The sequence below is a fragment of the Gymnodraco acuticeps genome, unplaced genomic scaffold (assembly GCF_902827175.1).
Source record: "Gymnodraco acuticeps unplaced genomic scaffold, fGymAcu1.1, whole genome shotgun sequence".
NCBI classification, from domain to species: domain Eukaryota; kingdom Metazoa; phylum Chordata; class Actinopteri; order Perciformes; family Bathydraconidae; genus Gymnodraco; species Gymnodraco acuticeps.
In genome coordinates, this window is record NW_022990400.1 from 764,490 (window position 1) to 789,190 (window position 24,701).

General features: G+C 40.3%; 1 protein-coding gene across 2 annotated transcripts; it reads right to left on the bottom strand.

The window, feature by feature from the left end:
- Positions 1 to 5,220: 5,220 nt before the first annotated feature.
- Positions 5,221 to 7,649, bottom strand: LOC117551800. 2 transcript variants are annotated; one of them, XM_034224852.1, is made up of 6 exons: positions 7,400 to 7,649; positions 7,018 to 7,183; positions 6,858 to 6,931; positions 6,533 to 6,709; positions 5,621 to 5,728; positions 5,221 to 5,523 (listed from the first exon to the last, which is right to left on the bottom strand). In XM_034224852.1, exons 1-6 carry the CDS (start codon positions 7,556 to 7,558, stop codon positions 5,326 to 5,328), a joined length of 882 nt encoding a protein of 293 aa, XP_034080743.1. In that variant the 5' UTR covers positions 7,559 to 7,649; the 3' UTR covers positions 5,221 to 5,325. The 2 variants fall into 2 exon arrangements, with proteins under 2 accessions (XP_034080743.1, XP_034080744.1); XM_034224853.1 differs by lacking the exons at positions 5,221 to 5,523; positions 5,621 to 5,728 and adding an exon at positions 6,005 to 6,171.
- Positions 7,650 to 24,701: the final 17,052 nt, after the last annotated feature.

The window sequence follows — 24,701 nt, forward strand, 5'->3', positions numbered from 1 at the left end:
TTCATTTTTGAGTGCGCGATTAATAGCGTCTTTACGGTAATCGCCGAGAAGTGGCGCTGACGGTAGTACAAGTGCTTATGCTATATTTGATCAATCAATCGATGATATTTGATGAGGGTTAAAATCATTTTTAGCCATAAGTTCTTAATCAAATTGGTACTGTTGGACTCAGTACATGTTAGACTACTACCACAAATACAATCAAGTACTTTTATTGTGTACTATTTGAGTAATACTCTGTCAAACTCCCCTCCAGAGTACAATAATGCATGTTTTCTGCCCTCTTTGATGAGAGATACAATACTTTTTTGCAATGAGTTCTTAATAAAATCGGTTATGCTGAATTCTGTACTACTTGGACTAGAGACTTGGAGTAATACTTGTTTAAACTCCTGTCCTGAGTACACAAAAGAATGTATTCTGCTATCTTTGATGAGAGATAAAATGATTTTTTGCAATAAGTTATTAATGTAATTGGTACTGTTGGATTCAGTACTACTTGGACTAGTAGCACAAGTACAATCAAGTATTTTTACTGTGTACTTTTTGAGTAATCCTTTGTCAAACTCCACCCCTGAGTACAATAATGCATGTGTTCTGCCATCTTTGATGAGAGATAAAAGGATTTTGTGCAATAAATTCTTAATGAAATTGGTACTGTTGGATTCAGTACTACTTGGACTACTACTAAAAGTACAATCAAGTACTTTTACTGTGTACTTTTTGAGTAATCCCCTGTCAAACTCCCCTCTAGAGTACAATAAGGCATGTTTTCTGCCATCTTTGATTTGAGATAAAATGATTTTGTGCAATAAGTTCTTAATGAAATTGGTACTGTTGGATTCAGTACTACTTGGACTACTACCAAAAGTACAATCAAGTACTTTTACGGTGTACCTTTTGAGTAATACTCGTTTAAACTCCTGTCCTGAGTACAATAATGCATGTTTTCTGCCATTTTGATGAGATAAAATGATTTTGTGTAATAAGTTCTTCATGTAATTGGTACTGTTAGGTTCAGTACTACTTGGACTACTACCAAAAGTACAATCAAGTACTTTTACTGTGTACTTTTTGAGTAATACTCGTTTAAACTCCTGTCCTGAGTACAATAATGCATGTTTTCTGCCGTCTTTGGTGAGATAAAATGATGTTGTGCAATAAGTTCTTCATGTAATTGGTACTGTTGGATTCAGTACTACTTGGACTACTACTAAAAGTACAATCAAGTACTTTTACTGTGTACTTTTTGAGTAATCCTTTGTCAAACTCCCCTCCAGAGTACAATAATGCATGTTTTCTGCCATCTTTGATTTGAGATTAAATAATTTTGTGCAATAAGTTCTTAATTAAATTGGTACTGTTGGATTCAGTGCTACTTGGACTACTACCAAAAGTACAATCAAGTACTTTTACTGTGTACTTTTTGAGTAATACTCGTTTAAACTCCTGTCCTGAGTACAATAATGCATGTTTTCTGCCATATTTGATGAGATAAAATGATTTTGTGCAATAAGTTCTTAATGACATTGGTACTGTTGGATTCAGTACTACTTGGACTACTACCAAAAGTACAATCAAGTACTTTTACTGTTTACCATTTGAGTAATCCTTTGTCAAACTCCACCCCTGAGTACAATAATGCATGTTTTCTGCCATCTTTGATGAGAGATAAAATGATTGAACTCCCTTCCAGAGTACAATAATGTATTCTTTTTTTACCACGTCAAATTCCTCGTACGTGTAAACCTACCTGGTAATAAACATGTTTCTGATATATAATAAGCGTTAGAAAAATGTTCTTCACAATACTGACTATGTTGGACAGAGTATTTTAACAGGATATGGTAAACACATGATATGAACACTAGATCCACTAGATCAGTACTCCAGCAACAGCATTGTTACACTTTGGAAAGTCTTTAGAGACTGGCCTGGATAGCTGTTCACAACTTTCCTTCAGCACAGTGACACACCCTTGTCACTCTTGTTGGCCTCTTATTACGCTGCATGTCTTTTAATATATGTATAATATATTATTTCTCTGCCCCTAGTTCTTTCCTTGCAGATTCTTCAGTCTCATCAGCCTCATCAACCCATCAGTCCCAGTCAACGTCTTCAGCCTCCAGCATACTTTCCCTGTACAAGGCTCATTCCCCATGATCACAACACCTTATATTATCCTGTCTTTAACTAAATGTAAAGTCCTTCTTCTACCTAACCTTTTGAAGACTCCAAAACAGGCATTTGTACTGTATGTGTTTGGAGAAATTATACAACAAATGGCCCAGATTTGTACTATAGAAAATCGAAATCTTGTAATGTAGGAAACAATTCACACTGGCTACCATGTGATATAGGCTTTGTTTTGCAATATTTATTCAACGGTCACTTCTTAGTTAAACAAATCTCAAATATATATTCTAAATATATCAAATTGAGCATATAAATGAAAACTATTTCACAGCAACCACATCCCCTGCTTTTTGGAAAAGTCTGGAGTCCCAGTCCCCAGCCGGTGCCTTTTGTTGTTAATATAGGACATACAGCAACCGCATATTCATGCACAAACATTATTTGTCACACAGAGAGCAAACCCAGTCCCCAACTTGTGCCTCTTCAAGAGACTTTTGGTCCATATGCAGGCACTGTGTGTGGCACCACCGGAAACAGCTGTCACACTGAATCTGCAATAGAAGGAGACAAATGAGAGTAAAGCCCTGCTTATAACAGCTTTGAGCAATGGTCAACTGCATCCCTCAAGTGTTTGTATTTAGTTACTGCTTTCATTTAATGCTTTTCTACAAATCTAAATTGTGAAATATCTGAAGTCTCAATATTCATTAAACCTTACCCAGTCAGTGTGGGTGTGATGTGGCATTGAGCTGGGTGGTTTTATGCCGGCGCACATGGCACAGTTGAGTTCTTTGTCAAACACTGATGAAAAGAAAATGCTAATGTTACATCTCAAGTACAACAATATCACAATTGAATTGATATTTTGAAAAAGTAGCACGCACCTGATGCTGTCAGTATTTCCATGGCCAACACTTTTCTTTGATGCGCCATCTCCTTTTGTGTGGTCCCAAAGGCCATTGTTGGTGTTTTAGGAAAGACTTCCATGACCTCCTTTGCCATCTTAAAGTGATACACCATGTTCTTAAAATAACTATCCAACTACCTCAAATGTGTTTCTGTGAAAGGCAGTAAAACAGACTTAATCCTAAAAGCTGAATGAATGTTATATTAGCAAAAAGCATATATGAAAATAAATATTCCACTTACCATGCAGACAACTACCCCACAGCTATTGCCATCCTGCTGTACTGGGTGTTTCATTACTCCTCCCTTCCATTTTATGTCTACCCAGTCTGTCTTACTGCAGCAGGTCCTCCTCATTTTGAAGTAATCACTGCGTGAGATAAGATATATTATTAATGTACAATGCATACTGTAAAAATACAATACTCGCATAATAACATAAATCCTTGTCACACTGTGTCTCAGCAGTCGAGTAACACCATTTGAAGTGATGTTAATGCATGTTTCCCAAATGTATATTTTAAGATGTAACATGCAGACACCTAGTCTGATGTCAAAATGAATTGACAATTGTTCACTCTAAGGACAGGTTGTTTATTCAGTGGGTTGGGTGTTATGGTATCATCGGTATGGACCAAAGTCAAACATGCACACATTTTTCACACATTATATGTTCTGGTGTAGTAGCACATACAATAAAAAAACAAAAGGGCTGGTTGTGGCAATATAGCTGATCCATCTATTCCCACATAAATATAACAATAAATATAAACATTATATATGAGGGAATAGAATGAAATAAATATTTTTGAAAAATAGGTGAAATTGTTAGTTAGTACCTGAATTTGTTGGCAGCATTGTCTGACTCTGCCTGCTCTGCAGAGTTGCGTGCAGGATCTGCCAAATACACTGTGCTTTCTTCAGCATTGATGTACTGTGGACACAGAAAAATAAATATATATTTTTGAAATAAACACAACATCTCCAAAAACGTAGCTGATCAAGAAATATACAATTATATGATATAGACACCACTAACCAGAAATGTCCAGTGTACACCGTCTACATGTACAAAGGACACAATGGCTCCATAGCTGTCAAAGTGTATCTGTAATACATAAGAACAAAACAACTTCCATTTCCCATCAGGCTGTATTTGTTTTCTTTATACAGTAGAGTCAAATAGCTTGATAGAGTATGTTTTCTATTTAGACAAAGACATAATGAAAACCTTTGTAGTTATCCTCAATAGAAACACAAGTTACCTTTGACAAAGTGGAGGATCACACCAGCTGAGTAGTGGTTGAGAATATAAATCCTCGTCTCCAGTGTGCATGTATGTGCATGTATGTGCATGTATATGGAAAAGACACTCGATGATCTGGAGAGAATGTCGACAAGCAGACATTAATAAGAAATACAATTATATTAAATAATAATGTAGTTGACAGGTGTTAAGTTTCGTTGATAAAAACAGAAAATTATAACAGTGAATGACCACATTTGACTACTTCTTCTAGTGTACAATAAAAGTTAAATATTCAACTGTGGATGCCTTTTAAGATTCACTTTTAAAAACAGTTTAATACATTTTAGGCTTTGGGTGCTAACAAGACTTCAGTGGTGTGCCATGAAGCTAGCGTTACATGATTATTGGATTCATGTGTAGTGAAGAGACTTGGTATGAGCACTGGTTCTGTCCTATGGATGAAATACCTCGCCTGTCAGCCACTGGTGTGGTCTGAGGGTCCGCATGTCAGAGTGACGGATGGTAAAACTGTTGCCTCTTATTTGAGTAGGGACTACAGACACCTCCACCTCAGTGTCCTTTTTTTCCCACAACGCGGTCAGCTGGGGGTCACAAAAAAAATACTATATCATTTTTATGTCCCAAAGCTAGATTGTTAACAGAGCATGAGATACACATTGTAAATGGAAAGGTATTATTTTATAACGTTCCTTTAGCATTCCTTAAACATTAAAATCTGCATTTTAACTTTTTAGTTAATCAATTATTTTACTATTTGATGAACTCCCTGATGATGTGTCCTTACAGTTTCTTACCTCTGATGAAGCATCCACTTTACCTCCCTGTGCGTCATCCTCAGGATGCTCCGTCATGTCTGATGTGGATGAAGATTGACCTTGTCTTGTCTTTTGGATCCTGTATAGAAGCCGAAACATCAACATTGCCTTTCACATTGTCCAATATGTGTTGTTAAGTGCATGTCATAGTTAATCACTTCATCACACAATTTGAATCTTAAATTCTTCTATCATTACCTACAGTATTCTAATAGAAAATGCATCATTAAGCTGTAGATTCCAAGCTGGTTTAGATGTATGTGTTTCAAATGCTTCCTGGCTTTGTTTAACCATGCTAAATGGGATTACCTGTGATGGAATATGTGCTTCCGTTTCACCTGGCGCTTGTTTTTGTAGTGGAGCTGGAGCTTTTGCTGTTTTTGTCTTCTGCATGAGCTGAGAAAAACAAAGTGTTAATAACACAAATATTATAACATTTATGTTATTTTCAACAAACAGGATAACAATGGTTTGCTCTAAAAAAAATACATACATTCTTCTTGTGCTGTCTGAAAACAAAAGGCTTGTTTATGGGTGTCACATAAACTCCTCGCCTGTTCTGCTTTCTTTGTTCCCATCGCTCCATGTCCACACGATGGGTCTGCAGTTAATAAGGAATATTGACAGAGTAAATGCACTCGTGAATTACCTTTCATTACATATTCTGCCATTTCACATTATTCAATGTTTTCTTTTCACAACAAACATTATCTTTGCCTGAAATAAATGTATTATTTCATTAATTATTATTCATCAAAATTATGAAACCAACTACATTCAGCATAATTGCATCACAGTTTTGATTGGTGTATCAATATTATTGTGATATTATTAGCACACCTAATATAACTGTTAATAATGACCAAATTACCTGCAGAATAACTGTTGGGAAAATACTGAATGTACTCTTTGAATATCAGAGTAGCACATGATGACAAAGACCCTAAGTAGCTGTGTACGTAACAGGATGTGTGATTACCTAGAAGAGAATCAGGACTGTTTGAGGCAGATGATAGCTATGTGATTAACATGAAGATTCAGCCTCTATGGAGAGAGACATATGACAAGCATGATCATTTCTGTCGTGAGCCTTAGCTAATCTGAACTAAACATTGTATACTGCTTTGAACCGGTATTCCTCTATCTTGTGACGGTGTAAAAAGTCTGTCTACAAGTCTCTTATATATAAAGCTTGTGAAGGACACTGCTCTGTAAACTATTTGTACCAAATGCTCTGTACGTGATGAATACTTCCATTCTTGCAAGGATAATAAATACATGTATCCTGATTATTGAAACTCAAGCCAGTGGCGAGTGATATTTTCCTAACATAATCGATAGCAATGCTTAATGACTAGGGACAAATGTGATAACATAACAGCCATATATAAATAACAAACTGTACCTTCTTCCCCCTCCTCAGAGAGTCGCCATATTCCCTTAGCAGGGCGCTCAAGGTGACTTTGTATGTATGTACAAAATCGTCCAGCCTGGTCAGACGTCTCCGTTGAAAACAGATCTTTTTGAGGTCCCACTGGCTTTTTTCCATTATCCCTCGAGTTTTGTTGTCCTCTGTGTAATTCTGCGGTTGAACATATTAGTTACGGTACATCAAATTATATTGTTAACAATCACTTGGATTACATACTGTTTACATTGCAGTTTATAATATTGATTATAGAATAATGCATTGAAATTCAATATTACATCAAAGCTTTAGGTTTTTGTACCTGTGTGGGTTTTTTTGCAGCAGTTTTGTACTTCTGGGAAAGTTTCTGATAAATGGTCCCTGTTCCAAGGTCACCTGACCAAACAGTAAACATGCCTTATTATTTTATATTACATTACATTAACAAGCAGCTATAGAAAGACGTGCAAAATAAAACTTACCCAAGAGTAGGCCAGACCACAGACCAGCCAGGGGCAGAAAGTACTTAAGCAAGGAAGGGATGAAAGTCGGGCAGAAGTACATGTTGTCATCACCAGATTTCTCAATAACTGTTTGGGTTATTAAGTCCTCAAAATGCTGTTTGAAGGGCGTAGGTCCGATATCAGTCTAGAAAAAACAATCCACAAATAACTTTAGTTGCATTGTATTGAGCTTGGGGTAATAGAAAAATATGTAAAACATGTTAATATTTGTCATTGTTTCTGGTCACACTGCCTCTGTCCTCTTTTCTGTGCTGTGTTGTACTTGAAGGTAAACAAATAATTTGTAATGATATTTTTGAGCTATGAAACAACTTCCAACATTCACATAATTATTACATACCACACAGTCTTCCACAATGGTTGAATCGTCCAAGTTTGACTGCGCTGAATTTGTCAGTAGTCCTTGGAGATTTTCAAAATGTTTTCCAACATTTCTGTCACTGTGGGAGCTGGAGAACACCACCACAGCACTGGTGACAACTTCATCCAGCTCAGACATTGTGGTGGCATTTATTAGGCAAGGCAAGGCAAGTTTATTTATATAGCACCTTTCAACACAAAGCAATTCAAAGTGCTTTACAAAAAATGAAAGACATTAAGAAAATGGCATTTAAAATCAGTCATTAAAAAGAAAAGCTAATAAAATAAACATTAAAAGAAAAAATACATGGATAAAAGTTACAGTGCAGTTTAAGATATGAATAGTTCAATTAAAAGCAGCGTAGTAGTTTTGGTAGTAGTCCAAGTAGTACTGAATCCAACAGTACCAATTACATTAAGAACTTATTGCACAAAATAATTGTATCTCTCATCAAAGATGGCAGAAAACATGCATTATTGTACTCAGGGGTGGAGTTTGACAAAGGATTACTCAAAAAGTACACAGTAAAAGTACTTGATTGTACTTTTGGTAGTAGTCCAAGTAGTACTGAATCCAACAGTACCAATTTCATTAATAACTTATTGCACAAAATCATTTTATCTCTCATCAAAATGGCAGAAAACATGTATTATTGTACTCAGGACAGGAGTTTAAACGAGTGTTACTCAAAAAGTACACAGTAAAAGTACTTGATTGTACTTTTGGTAGTAGTCCAAGTAGTACTGAATCCAACAGTACCAATTACATTAAGAACTTATTGCACAAAATCATTTGATCTCTCATCAAAATGGCAGAAAACATGCATTATTGTACTCAGGGGTGGAGTTTGACAAAGGATTACTCAATAGGTACACAGTAAAAGTACTTGATTGTACTTTTGGTAGTAGTCCAAGTAGTACTGAATCCAACAGTACCAATTACATTAAGAACTTATTGCACAAAATTATTTTATCTCTCATCAAAGATGGCAGAAAACATGCATTATTGTACTCAGGACAGGAGTTTAAACGAGTATTACTCAAAAAGTACACAGTAAAAGTACTTGATTGTACTTTTGGTAGTAGTCCAAGTAGTACCGAATCCAACAGTACCAATTACATTAAGAACTTATTGCACAAAATCATTTTATCTCTCATCAAAGATGGCAGAAAACATGCATTATTGTACTCAGGGGTGGAGTTTGACAAAGGATTACTCAAAAGGTACACAGTAAAAGTACTTGATTGTACTTTTGGTAGTAGTCCAAGTAACACTGAATCCAACAGTACCAATTACATTAAGAACTTATTGCACAAAATCATTTTATCTCTAATCAAAGATGGCAGAAAACATGCATTATTGTACTCAGGGGTGGAGTTTGATAAAGGATTACTCAAAAAGTACACAGTAAAAGTACTTGATTGTACTTTTGGTAGTAGTCCAAGTAGTACTGAATCCAACAGTACCAATTACATGAAGAACTTATTGCATAAAATCATTCTATCTCTCATCAAATATGGCAGAAAACATGCATTATTGTACTCAGGGGTGGAGTTTGACAAAGGATTACTCAAAATGTACACAGTAAAAGTACTTGATTGTACTTTTGGTAGTAGTCCAAGTAGTACTGAATCCAACAGTACTAATTACATTAAGAACTTATTGCACAAAATCATTTTATCTCTAATCAAAGATGGCAGAAAACATGCATTATTGTACTCAGGGGTGGAGTTTGACAAAGGATTACTCAAAAAGTACACAGTAAAAGTACTTGATTGTACTTTTGGTAGTAGTCCAAGTAGTACCGAATCCAACAGTACCAATTACATTAAGAACTTATTGCACAAAATCATTTTATCTCTAATCAAAGATGGCAGAAAACATGCATTATTGTACTCAGGGGTGGAGTTTGATAAAGGATTACTCAAAAAGTACACAGTAAAAGTACTTGATTGTACTTTTGGTAGTAGTCCAAGTAGTACTGAATCCAACAGTACCAATTATATGAAGAACTTATTGCATAAAATCATTCTATCTCTCATCAAATATGGCAGAAAACATGCATTATTGTACTCAGGGGTGGAGTTTGACAAAGGATTACTCAAAATGTACACAGTAAAAGTACTTGATTGTACTTTTGGTAGTAGTCCAAGTAGTACTGAATCCAACAGTACCAATTACATGAAGAACTTATTGCACAAAATCATTTTATCTCTCATCAAAGATGGCAGAAAACATGCATTATTGTACTCTGGAGGGGAGTTTGACAGGGGATTACTCAAAAAGTACACAGTAAAAGTACTTGATTGTACTTGTGCTACTAGTCCAAGTAGTACTGAGTTCAACAGTATCAATTTCACTAAGAACTTATTGCAAAAAATCCTTTTATCTCTCATCAAAGATGGCAGAAAACATGCATTATTGTACTCTGGAGGGGAGTTTGACTGGGGATTACTCAAAAGTACACAGTAAAAGTACTTGATTGTACTTGTGGTAGTACTCTAACAAGTAGTGAGTCCAACAGTATCACTTTTATTAAGGATGTATCGCTAAAAATCATTTTATCTCGTCAAATATAGCAGAAGTTGCATGATTTTGTTAAGTACTTCATTTTATTGTACTGAGTCAAACAGTGTTAGTTTTTTTAAGAACTCATGGTAAAATAATTTGTACCGCATGAAGCAGAAAAAACATGCATTATTTTACTCTTGCGTTGGTGCCGCTTCTCAGCGATTACCGTAAAGGCGCTATAAATCGCGCACTCAAAAATGAAGAACTGCTCATTTGACCAAGCAAATTTGAGAGACGGCTGAGTTGACCGCAGTGCCCCCCTCTACTGTCAGATATTCCCACCTACCTGCGCCGGAACCCTGCATCCTGCCTCACCGAAAGCGCTTTAGGCGACGGGGAAAGCGTGGTGGCGCGCTTGTCCATCAAAAAGCACACCTGACAGCTTCTTCCGTGACTTATCCACGCATCAGATGTCATGGCCCTCCCGCTGCACGCCATCCGAGGGTTCGGTGGATTCGCCCTGTCTTTCCGGAGCTGCGGCCTCTGCTGGGCCCGCTGGCAGCTCCTCCTGCCCGACTGACTGCTCCCGATCCGCGCGGCGTTCAACACGCACATCTTCGTCAGCTGAGACGCACTACACCTTCGGCCAGCCCGGAGAGAATACTCTGCATGGCTTTGCTAAATGCTAGGTCAATAGCGAACAAGACGTTCCTGTTAAACGACTTCTTCACCTCTCGTGATCTGGATTTAATGTTCCTGATGGAGACCTGGGTCCACACCTGGCGAGTACGTACCGTTTTCTGAACTTCTTCCTCCCGACTGTACTTTCTTCAGCTCCCCCCGTACCACCGGCCGTGGTGGGGGCATAGCATCAGTGTTTAGAGCTGATCTCCAATGCCGTTGTTACCGTTTAACTGGTTACACCGGGGAACTCGTTACGTTACGTTAACGGTAGGAATGGGGCGTGTACTTTGAGGAGCCATTGTCGAATAACCAGGAAATACACATTTCGATCGCTTCTTTTGTGTTTACATTTATCTTTTGGTATATTTGGCTCCATAGGAACACTTTGATGCACATTCAGTACCAGTGTGTGAGGTTGTGGTTGCGATGCCGATATCCGGACGCGTACAGCGAGGACTACAAAATGACAATGAGGTGACTGGGTATGTCTGTTCAAAACATTGCAAACGTGAATAAATCATTTCAAATATGTATTTGTCTCCGACTTTCATTTGTACATCGTTGTTAATGTGATGTTTAGTAGCTTTGATAGCTGTCCATACCTCCAGACAGCCTAAAAGTAAGACACAAGTTGTTTACTCACAGCCCGAATGCAGCATCGAGATCCGTGGCCAGCTGTGATCCTCTCCGATTAACTTGTGACAGGACTTCTTTAGCTATTCTCCAGCGAGCAAGGTTTTTATTAAATACCTCCATTCCTCTCATCACAACAAGACTCTACACTGTGCAGAAAAAAAACAACATAAATGAAAATAACCTTGCTGGATAGCTTGACATCAAGCATGCTCATTTCTGACGTGGAGCTAATCTGAAGTAAACATTGAATACTGCTTTCTATTCCTCCATCTTGTGACTATGTAACTCCCTCTCTTGGATATCAGCATGTGAAGGACACTGTTCAGGAACTAGTTGATGCTCTGTATGTGATGACTACTTCCATTCTGGAGAGGATCACAGACACATGGATCCTGAGGTTGAAGCTCAAACTGGTGAAAAGTGATATTTTTCCAACAATTTCCAATAAATGTTATTCTGAAACATAACTATCACTGTTGTCTTTCCTTCTATAACACTGATGTAGGCCAAGAAAAACGTTGCATTGCAAAATATCTAAACTTACATTTGGCACTTTAAATGTAGCCAAAAATATGTGAAGCTTGCCCTTAGCCCACCAAAAAGTGCATAGTTGCAACTTAGGCAGTTAAGCATTTTATATCAGTGGGTCCTAATGGTGCAAGACGGGGAAGGCAGACATAATTGCTTAAACATATAGGCTTAACCCTTTAATTGGCAGACCAAGAAACAAATCTATGGAAAAAGTATTTGTTTGCATTTTTTTTATCAAATGGGACACAAACTACTTTTTTTTTTACTGTCTACACAGTTTTGTTTTTATGAGCCTCAACCGTCGTGCTGGCATTTTATGGTAAAAGTGCATTTTCAACAATCATCATCTACAGTATTTGTATGCATCAAACTCAAATACATGTTTTTCTTTTATGGAAAATGAGCAATATACCAGATATATTCATACAAGATAATAAAGGATAATTGTCAACAATTTTCTTTTTTTCAAGCCATCAGCATAAATATCGTGGATCATAAAATCCATCAGTTGTTTAACAACTCCTGAATCCATCCCCTCTTGGTTAGCCCTACAGCTATTCTCTCTCCCCCCCCCCCACACACACACACACACACACACACGCACGCACACACGCACACACACACACACACACACACACACACACACACACACACACACACACACACACACACACACAGCCGATCTTTCTCTATGTATATCTCTACAGTATCTCTATCTATGTCTCTATCGCTATCTATCTCTCTGTCGCTATCTCTCTCTCTCTATAATCACAAACCAAGAAAGTTGTGACACTTCCGCCGGTTTATATAATGTACAATGTAGGATAGATGTACAATGTACAATGTAGGATATAAATAAATATAAATATATATAGCATGTATATATATATATTAGGGCTGTCAAACGATTACAATTTTTAATCAGATTAATCACAGCTTAAAAATTAATTAATCATGATTAATCACCATTCGAACTATTTTCCAAAATATGCCATTTATTTATGTATATTGTTGTGGGAATGGAAAGAAGGCGGATATATCCATTTAACATACAGTATCTATGTTTATTATAACATTTTCTGCGTGTCAAAATGAAAGACAACCCACACACCTATCAATCATCAAACCGTGGGGTCTTATTTCATTACGTGTCGATTTCTATCAACGGGGGAGTACTTCAGGAAAGTCGACAGAGGGGGGGGGGGCGGCGGCGGCGGCTCGTGGAGTACTTCTTGACCACAGAGTGTGAACGTTGTGATCAGCTGTTTTAGCGCAGTTCTCCAGTGAAGGGGGGGAGTCTCCCTCCGCAGCCGGTTGGCGTAGTTTTGACACAATTCCGTTGTACAGACCGACGTTAACAGCAGCCCTGTCTGTGCACACGGAGACCGACTCTGTCGTCCGGTGATCTAACCGCCTTCTGGAAAAGCTTCACAAGTACGTCGGTACGCAAATGCGCTTTGTGACACAAGTGACGGTACGCATTTCAGATTACACACATAACCTGCGTACCAGTTATGTGCACCCTGTACTACAGCAAAAGTATTCTCCGTCGGGACTTCCTGCAACAACACCACGCCGTTATCAAATATGTTCTATTGAGAAGACGATCACTACGTGACAAAAGTTTTCAAAACCGTGGCTACTGAAATCAATCTTACTAACTGCTGTCTGTGCAATTTACTCCGCGCGAGTTGGCAGACTTTATTTTGCTTCCTTTAACATCATTTTTCATGGTGGGGCTAAGCCATTTCTGGTGTAGCCTACCCCAGCCATACCCTGGCGCTGCCACTGGTGGCACGTATGGGGCGGGCCATTCTGCACATGCGTTAAATGCGTTAAATATTTTAACGCAATTAATTCAAAAAATTAATTACCGCCGTTAACGCGATAATTTTGACAGCACTAATATATATATGTATATACATATATATAAAATAACAATTTCATTATATGGATTCAACTTGTGCCCCCCCCCGCTGGACTTGTCTGTGGTTTAGCCGTTACTGTGACATCAGTATCAGCCATGGAAGATAGTTTGTTTGTTTCATTCTAAGCTATCCAGCAAGGTTATTTTCATTTATGTTGTTTTTTTTCTGCACAGTGTAGAGTCTTGTTGTGATGAGAGGAATGGAGGTATTTAATAAAAACCTTGCTCGCTGGAGAATAGCTAAAGAAGTCCTGTCACAAGTTAATCGGAGAGGATCACAGCTGGCCACGGATCTCGATGCTGCATTCGGGCTGTGAGTAAACAACTTGTGTCTTACTTTTAGGCTGTCTGGAGGTATGGACAGCTATCAAAGCTACTAAACATCACATTAACAACGATGTACAAATGAAAGTCGGAGACAAATACATATTTCAAATGATTTATTCACGTTTGCAATGTTTTGAACAGACATCCCCAGTCACCTCATTGTCATGTTGTAGTCCTCGCTGTACGCGTCCGGATATCGGCATCGCAACCACAACCTCACACACTGGTACTGAATGTGCATCAAAGTGTTCCTATGGAGCCAAATATACCAAAAGATAAATGTAAACAACAAAAGAAGCAATCGAAATGTGTATTTCCTGGTTATTCGACAATGGCTCCTCAAAGTACACGCCCCATTCCTACCGTTAACGTAACGTAACGTAACGAGTTCCCCGGTGTAACCAGTTAAACGGTAACACCGTTTGCTTCACCCAGTAACTAGCTATGCTAGCTTCGAGTTGCAGCTTTTTGAATTGAACCTAGCCTCGCCTATACTCTGCGCAGTCGTGTATCGTCCGCCAAAGTACAATAATGATTTCATAACTGACTTTTCTGACTTTATGTCCGGGATCATGGTGAAATATGATCGTGTTTTGATCTGCGGAGACTTTAATGTCCACGTGTGCTGCGAGTCTAAACCTCTGGTTAGGGATTTTTTTAAATCTCCTCGACTCTTTCGGTCTCATTCAGTCTGTGGCTGGCCCAACACATGATAAAGGACACACCTTAGACTTAGTATTATCGTTTGGATTGTCTATCTCTGTGGATGAAATCTGTGCAGGAACGCGTATCTCAGACCATTTACCGGTTCTGTTTACAACCTCGATCCCTTCTGCAGGAGTCGAATCACGTGCTCCTGCGCGTTGTCTGCGTTCAATTAACCCCTTGACTGCCTCACAGTTTTCAGATGCTTTTAATAATTATCCGATTTGTAAATTAGAGGTGAACTGTGCTTTTAGTGCGGATGAGCTTATCTCTTTGTTTGATTCGACATGCACACTAATACTGGATTCCGTTGCTCCTTTTACGCTTAGACGCAACAAAGTTCTCTCAGAGCCGTGGCTCAATGATTCTACTCGCGCTTTTAGACGCGCTTGTAGGCGTGCAGAGAGAACATGGAAAAAGGATAAACTTCATGTCTCCTTAGAAATTCTTCGTGCTTGCCTTTCCGATTATCAGACGGCAGTCAAAGCAGCCAAAACACAGCACATTTCTCTGTTAATCTCCAAAAACAGCCATAAACCTCAAGTTCTTTTTAATGTCCTCAATTCGATCATTAATCCTTGTGATGCTTCTCCAATTGTGCCATCAACTAGTCTCTGCGATACATTTCTTAATTTTTTTATTGAAAAAGTATCTGCTCTTAGGCTAGCCTATACTAGTGCTACCCCAGATCCTGCTCCCTTTCTGTGCCCTGCTGTCCTCGACCATTTTGAGCCTGTATCCCTCTCTTCTCTCTCGGAAGTAGTCAAGCACCTGCAGCCGACAAACTGCACCTCAGACAGCATTCCATCTCGCTTCCTTAGAGATGTTTTTGAATCAGTTGGAGCAAGTGTTTTATTGCTTGTAAACACTTATCTTAGCTCAGGATGTGTCCCAGCTGCCTTCAAACATGCCGTGGTTAAGCCACTACTTTAAAAAGAAATATCTCGATCCCTCCATTCTCGCAAATTTCAGGCCCATCTCCCAGCTACCCTTTTTATCTAAAGCCCTGGAGCGAGTAGTCTATGCCCAGTTGCAGTCATTTTTAACCACACATGGTATCCATGAAAAATTTCAGTCTGGCTTTAAACCTATGCATAGCACTGAAACAGCCCTTTTAAGAGTTTTTAATGATCTGCTCTTAGCCACCGATTCAGGCAGCCCAGCTGTCTTGGTGCTGTTAGACTTAACTGCTGCTTTTGACACTGTGGATCATAGTATCCTGTTGTCACGGCTTGAACAGTCCGCAGTCATTACAGGCTCTGCTCTTGCATGGTTCAGGTCTTATTTGATGGACCGTAGCTTCTCAGTGCAGTTAGGTGTCTTCTCCTCTGCCAATGCCCCTCTTACCTGTGGGGTTCCCCAAGGCTCGATTCTGGGCCCCATCCTTTTTCTATTGTACAAACTGCCCCTAGGTTCAATTCTCACAAAATATAATATCCCCTTCCATTGTTATGCTGATGATGTACAGATCTATCTGCCTCTCAATCAAAATGCCAACTCACTACAGCAGTTGAAGGACCGCTTAATAGAGATTAAATCCTGGCTGAGCCAAAACTTCCTCACCCTCAATGAGAGCAAGACCGAGGTCATCTTTTTTAGACCCCAACCAACAGTCTCCCCGGTTGATATTCTGGGCTCCCTCAATAAAAATATCCTCCCCTCTGTTATGAACCTTGGAGTGACCTTCAACAGCGCCTTTAAATTTGATAAGCAGGTTAGCAGTCAAGACCTGCTTTTTCAAAATACGACTATTGGCTAAGACCAAGTCGTTTTTATCTTTTAAAGACCTAGAAAGGGTTATTAACGCCTTTGTTACCTCGAGACTGGATTACTGCAATGCTCTGTATGTGGGTATGGACCAGGTCTCAATTAGACGCCTCCAGCTAGTTCAGAATGCAGCTGCACGTCTTCTTACTGGCCATAAAAAGCGTGACCATATCACCCCAATTCTGGCTTCATTGCACTGGCTTCCAGTTCGGTTCAGAATAGATTTTAAAATCATTTTATTTGTTTTCAAAGCCCTAAATGGGCTGGCTCCTGCCTATATACCTGAACTCCTCCATCGCTACACCCCAGGCAGAGCCTTAAAGGTCCCATGTCATGCTTTTCCGGTTATTACCCGTCCCCTTGTGTGTTATGAAGGTTTTTATGCATGTAAATGGTGTGCAGAGTCAAAACCCTCAAAGTACACCATGTAGGGAGTAAAACTCTAAATCAGAAAATACCTCCCCAAAACGTCTCGTTGGAGATACGTCATTGTCCATTTGATTCTTCCGGGTACGCATGATGTCAACCGTACCCGGAACGAAATGGACCAATCCGTGGAGCCGTTACGTTACGTCCGCTGAGCCGTTACGTTAAGCCCCCGCTGATTGGTCCAAATTGACCAAATCCACGGACTTCCTCACACACTCAGTGCAGGCAGCTCTGCTGATTTCTCCTCCCTGGCTGCAGGCTGATAACAGACAGTTGGGATCGCGGCGAAATTCTCTCTGCAGACCCATTCTCTCTGCAGACCCATTCTCACAGCGTTTATCAACCTTTTTCTTACTCAATATCAAGCCACACTTATTGTTTTTACTTCGGGTGTGACTTTGTGTGTGCTCAGGATGAGTTTGGCTGTGTTTCGCTGTGTATCGCTAAACAAGGAAACAACACCTCCACGGAGCTCAGCGCGATTCACAACGTCCCGACCAATCAGAGCACACTGTGCTCACAGGGAGGGTGGGGGCTGGAGCTATTGGAGCTACAACGAGCCGTTAAAGGCAGAGAGGGAAATTCAGTGAATACACGTAGTTTACAGAGATGCTGTTTGAGAAACCAATGTGAGTTTGGAAAATTGCACAATATAAATCTATTCTAGTAGACCTCAACAATGGAATTATGATCAGTGGAAATGGCCATGACATGGGACCTTTAAGGTCGGCTTGATCAGCTGCTTGTTGATAGTAGAACCCGAGGGCATCGAGCTTTCGCAGCGGCTGGCCCTAGTCTCTGGAATACTTTGCCCTTCCATGTGAGGTCAGCCCAGACCCTGGGGGTTTTTAAATCAACACTTAAAACTCACTTTTTCTCTCTGGCTTTTGTTTAATTATCTATTTATTCATTTAGTTCTTTATTTTAATATTTATAACATAACATAGGATTTCATAAAGTATTTTTAAAATAGTTTATACATTATTCAAATATAGGAATAGTAGATAGGATTACTTAAAATATAGCACCTTGCTTGGATCGTCGGATGAGGTGTGCGGAGTAGACGTGCAGGCGGCTCGCTCCCACGACTTAACTTTCAGATTTACCTTTTAAACTTCTCATTTTTAAGTATTTTTGTTTTCAAAAGTTTAGTGTAACTGTGCTGACCACCTTTTTGGCCTCGACAATGTCTAAAACGAAAAGCAAGCAGGATAAAGACCCGTCTGCTAGTGTTACGCTAGCAGAACTTAGCTCCCTGTTAGCTGAGCACAGGAAAGCAATATCTGCCGACTTTAAGTAATCTTTTGTGGCGCTGACAACGACACTGGACGGCGGGCCATGGGGAAAGGATCGGCTCTCTGGAAGACAACTCTAATGAGGTGGACCGTCGTCTCCAACATTTAGAGAATGCATGCTCGACCCTCCAACAAGATAACGTGTTGCTGAAAACTAAGCTTGCTGACCTGGAGGGGCGCAGCAGGCGCCAAACCATCAGGATTATCGGCCTACCTGAATCATTTGAAGGTCCACGACCAACCGCGTTTTTTTCCCAACTACTTGTGGATGTCTTTGGCAAGGAGGTCCTTTCTTCACCACCTGAGCTCGATCGTGCCCACCGGAGCCTCGCACCCAAGCCTGCTGCAGGAGATAAGCCACGACCTGTCATCGTACGCCTACACCGCTTCCAAGTGAAGGACCTGCTCATCCGTGAGGCTCGTAGACGTGGAGAGCTGTTCTACAAGGAGCACAAGATCCGACTTTACGAGGATTACAGCAGCGATGTGTTGAAGGAAAGAGCAGAGTACAAAAGCTCCATGGCGGAACTCTACAAGCGCGGGTACAGACCGGCTCTCCTGTATCCAGCCAAGCTCCGTATTACCCTCCCCAACGGCGAGAAGACATGGATCCGGTCTGTTTTGGAGGCTGACACGTTTTTACAGAACTTGAACAAGTAAGACAGTGACTTATGTACAATTAACTCTATCGTTAATGTCAATATTACGTGCCTGATGGCGAGGCGCGCTCTTTCCATTTTAGCGTTTTCCCATCATAAATGCCGGCTGTGCGCTAGCGTTGATTGCAGTTTGCGGTTGGCGTACACCTTCCCAAATGTTATGTCCACAGCTACGGGCTGTCTACAGTAGCCTATTGTTAAGAGTATAAACGTTTGATATTCATGTTCCACTGTCTCATCAAAGAGTTTCGTATTTCTAATAGGCTGACATGTTTAGTGTTTGTGTTACACTGTTTCATCGTATTTCCAACAGACTGACACGTTTTCACAGGCAGACATGTGTTCAAAACAATTCATGGGAATGCCTATTATACTTGTTTTTTATGTGGCTTTTGAGGTTAAGATACAATGCTTTTCTTGAAGTTTATTAAGTTTATTAAGTCGTGGGATCAGCGTGATGGATTTTATGAAGTAGCAAATGATGCTGATCAGTGAGTTTCACGCTGTTGCTTCTTGCAGCAGCGTGGGGTTTGGGGTTGGAGTGTGGGGTGTTTGTGGGGTGTTTTTGTCACTGTTTTTTGAGTTGTTTTATTGTGCGTTCTGTTACTGTATTTTTCTACTATATCTATGTGCTACTGCTACAATCCATATGGCTCTCTCTCTGGTTCTGGCTCTGAGTCATAGGTGGGGATGGGCGGGGGCATTTATGGAGGATGCATCTCCAACCATACCGTCAATCCCTGCATATGGCTAGTTCAGTCTCATTGTCTGCACCCATGCGGTGCAGTTCGATTCACTAGTTAGAATGTTAGAGGTCTTAACTCTCCTGTTAAGCGTAACAAAGTGATCAACCATCTTATATTCCTTAACACTAAAATAGCCTTTTTACAAGAGACCCACCTTAAGCCGTTAGATCACGTTAAACTTAAGAGAGGTTGGGTAGGCCAACTTTACTGCAATTCTAATTCATAAATCAATCCCCTTCTCAATGTCCACTGTCATTTCAGACCCTAATGGACGCTTTATAATTGTTACAGGTAGAATTGGGGCTAATAACCTGGTGTTGGCAAATGTGTATGGCCCAAATTGGGATAATAAGAACTTTTTTTTCTCTCTCCCTGACCTAAACTCTCATCAGCTTATCCTTGGTGGTGACTTCAACTGCTGTCTTGATTCCTCGCTTGATCGCTCATCCAACAGGCCTTATGCTTCATCTAAATCATCTAAAGTAATCCAGCTGTTCATGGAACAATATGCCGTCTCAGACGCCTGGCGCTTTTTTAATCCTAGCACCAAGCAGTTCTCATTCTTCTCTCCTGTTCATGGAATGTTCTCACGAATAGATTTCTTTCTCATTGATAGTAAACTCCTCTCCTCTGTCATGTCGTGTTCCTACAGTCCCATTGTAATTTCAGATCATGCAACCGTCGTCCAGGGGCGGCGCCAGGGGGGAGCTAGAAGCTGAAGCACCCCCCGGGATTGCCAAAGCACCCCCCAAGCACCCCCAAGAAATGTTTTTTTTTCTTTTCGAAAATAATAATAATAATTTTTATTAAATTAAATTAGAAATATTATTGATTACATCAATGCAAATGTGAAACAAACACATTTTTGACCAAAAACATAAAGCCAACACAGGTGATATAATTAGGCCAATGGCCAGCACCGATTCGATGTTTGACCTACCCATAGGCTAAATGACTTTGTGACACTTGAGTGACTTCCTGTTAGCTAGAGCGCCAACTTATTTGCTAACAGCAAAGTGAAAAATTGATCGTTTTTTAGTCCTTAAACGTCCATGTGTGGACACTCAATCAAAACCACCTGAAAGCGAGAGGGATTCTGCACATATTAGCATAGCCTCATGAGTACAAGTAGCTTACTTCTGGGTCTCTGTGTTTCATTCAAGCTCTGCTCTGTGTGTGTGTGGCACGAGCCATTTTGTGTGCGCGCGAGCGAGCGAGAGAGCTCACGCACCGGTGGGTAGGCCTATCTACTGGAGATCGTTGTGGTTAGCATCTGGTGCTAGCTAGCCAAGCTAACGGATATAAGGAGCTTTTTCAACAACAAGGTGGAGGGAGAACTCTCTCCTGTCAGACTGAGAGTCTCAGATAACCTCAGCTCAGGTGAAGTAAAGGACTCTCAGTGTTTAGATAGTTATCTTTAGTCTAGTTATCTCAGTGGGTCTCAACGGTTTGTTTTAAAAGGGGAGTGAGTTGTAAAATATCTATAAAGAAATAGAAAATCTGTTTACAGTTCTGTTTCATATGGATGTTGAGGGATGTATCCATAGATCTCTTCACGTTGCTCTCAAAGTGCACCAGATTGATGCTTTTAACTTCAATATTTAAAAAAACCTTCCCGGGGAAGCATGCCCCCGGACCCCATTAGAGGACGTGAGGTCCACTCCCCACTTGTAAAAATAGCACTTTAGCCCTGCTTACACCTATATGCCGTGAGCTGATTATCGAGCCTTCATTGTAACAGTCGCGGGTGCACTGTGTGTGTGTGTGGGGAGTGTTGCAGTAGAAAATTCAACTGTAGCGCTGGTAATGTTTGAGCACCCTCTATGAAACGTCAAGCTACCCCACAGCACCCCCTAGAGTTAATCTCTGGCGCCGCCACTGCCGTCGTCATGGATGTCTCCTTCCCAGGCAGATCGCTTTCCCGCTCTCCCTGGCGCTTTAATTCATTGCTACTTTCTGACACCAACTTTATTAACACAATTAACAGTCGTATTGATCTTTTCATATCTACCAATGTCAATCCAGATATATCTGCAGCAGACATATGGGAGTCATGTAAAGCTTACTTAAGAGGAGAAATAATATCTTACTCTGCTTATCAGAGAAAGATTGCTATGGAAAACAAGGCCACTCTCTCCAAGGATATAGCAGAGCTGCAGTCAAAGTGTGTAGACACACCTGATGCTGATCTTTTCAAAGACTTACTCACAAAAAAGGCGGAATATGACATTCTGACCTCCAACGAAACAGCACAGTCCCTGTTAAAAACACGTAGGTTGCTTGTTCACCAGATTAGGCAATCATCCTCATCATTGCACATCGCCCAAATTAACACAGATATTGGAACAACCATTAACCCTCAATCCATTAACAGTCAGTTCAGGGATTTTTATGCATCATTATACTCCTCTGAATGCCCAGACAACGAAACACTGTACGAACACTTTTTTAGTTCCTTAGATATCCCTTCTATCAACTCTGAAGTGGCATCTAATCTGGATGCACCATTTACAATAGACGAATTTAGGAGTGCTTTAATGTTTATGCAGAATGGGAAAAGCCCTGGCCCTGACAGTTTCCCTGCTGAATTTTTAAAAACATTTGCAGATACACTTTCACCGCTTCTACTTAACATGTTCAACGAATCGCTTCAAAATGGCTCACTTCCTCTCACTCTGCGTCAGGCTACTATCTCTCTCATATTGAAAAAGGATAAAGACCCATTGTCTTGTAGTAATTATCGCCCTATCTCTCTGCTTTGTGCTGATGTCAAAATACTGGCTAAAATGTTGGCTAGGCGGCTGGATTGTGTCCTGCCAACTATCATCTCTGCAGACCAAACAGGGTTTATAAAGAACAGACATTCCTTTCACAATGTCAGACGACTGTTTGATATTCTGTATTCACCAACCACCTCTGACGACCCGAAGCTGGTCATCTCAATGGATGCTGAAAAGGCATTTGATTGTGTATGGCCCTACCTGTTTTACACACTGAAATGTTTTGGCTTTGGCGATACACTTATATCTTGGATTAAGCTTTTGTATACATCCCCCCTTGCTTGTGTTCGCACAAATAATGACTACTCTGACTATTTCTCCCTCAACCGTGGTACCCGACAGGGCTGTCCACTCTCTCCATTACTTTTTGCCATTGCCATTGAACCTCTAGCAGTAGCTCTTAGGGCCAGTCAGATGTTGGGCATCTCAAGAGGTGGCAAAGAACATAAACTATCCCTGTACGCCGATGACCTCCTGGTCTTTCTTTCTAGCCCAGACAAATCTATCCCTATTGTACTGACCGTGTTGAAAGAATTTGGGCAAATCTCAGGTTATAAATTGAATCTGCATAAAAGCGAACTTGTGACAGTTAATGCGGCAGCCATAGCCATCCCCTCTCCGAGTTACCATTCAGAACATCGCTGGAGCACTTTAAATATTTGGGTGTATGTGTAACTAAAAACTATTCAGAACTATTTGAACGTAACTTTTCCCCTCTCTTAGCTAGGCTGTCCCAAGACATCCATCGTTGGTCACTCTTGCCTCTGTCTCTCGCTGGTCGTATAAATTGTATTAAAATGAATGTGCTGCCCAAGTTCTTATATCTATTCCAGTGTATACCTATTTTCCTCCCCAAACACTTTTTCCACTCTCTTGATAGCGTAATCTCACAATTTATTTGGAACAAAAGCACCCCTAGAATCAAAAAAGACATTTTACAAAAGCCTAAACAGTTGGGTGGCCTTGCTCTACCCAACTTCTTGCTTTACTATTGGGCTGCAAACATTAGAACAATATTGTACTGGTGTCACACCAGCAGCCAGCCTCCATCATGGCTGCAGGTTGAAGAAGCCTCATGTAGTCCCTCTTCTCTGTTGTCCCTGCTGTGCCTCCCCCCAACATCGTCACCAACTTCACACTCCAGGAGTGTTGTAGTGAAAAGCTGCCTTAAAATCTGGAATCAGTTCAGGCGGCACTTTGGGCTACAGATAACACCTGTCTCTGCCCCAGTACATTCTAACCCTCTGTTTACTCCATCAGTCATTGACAGGGCTTTTTTGATCTGGAAAGACCTAGGGATTGTTTCAATAAAACAGCTTTACATCAGTGGCATATTTGCTTCCTTCGACCAGCTAACTCAAGCTTTCAATTTGCAGCGCACTCATTTCTTTAGATATTTGCAAGTCCGCAATTTTGTTCGCAATCATTTTCCTGGCTTCCCTGCCCTCCCTCCTTCTACTTCTGATTCTTTGCGTAATGCTTAGTCTGAGGAGCTTGGTGAGGATATAGACCCTGCCACCTGGGAGCATGCTCTGAGGTGGGTCCACTCATCGTCTATCTGTGCTCGCCATGGAGTTTTACAGTGCAAAGTGGTCCACAGAGTTCACTGGTCTAAATGTAGGTTAGCTCATATCTACCCTGACATTGACCCAAACTGTGACAAATGTCATCAAGGACCAGCCAATCTCAGTCATATGTTCTGGTATTGCCCCACCCTTGCTCCTTTCTGGGCTTGTGTTTTTTGACTCCCTCTCAGCCATCACATCTGCCAATATCCGACCCTCACCATTACTCGCCCTGTTTGGTGTCCTACCCACTGGCCTCTCACTGCCGTCCTATTTTGCTGAGCTTGTTGCCTTTCTCACATTGTTAGCAAGACGTGCCATTCTGCTGCGGTGGAAAGGCCCTTGCCCCCCCTCTCATTCTCAATGGATAAAGGATGCCCTTCATTTTATGAGACTGGAGAAGATTAAATACTCTCTTCGTTTCTCGGAACATCAATTCTATAAAATATGGCAACCCTTCCTAGAGCATGTCAGATCTCTCCAAATAGATGTTGACCCTGACATCTAGACCAGTGGTTCCCAACCTTTTTTTTACCAAGGCACCCCTGAAAATATTTCTCGACCCCAAGGCACCCCAACTTTTTATAGATTTAAAAACCACTTCAGAGCTTAAACTAAAAACAATAAATACACCATAAATTGGTTTTAAAATGTGTATTTAATTGAATAGAACATTTTATAGAACAAATAATGTATTCACACATAATAACAAGAACCAG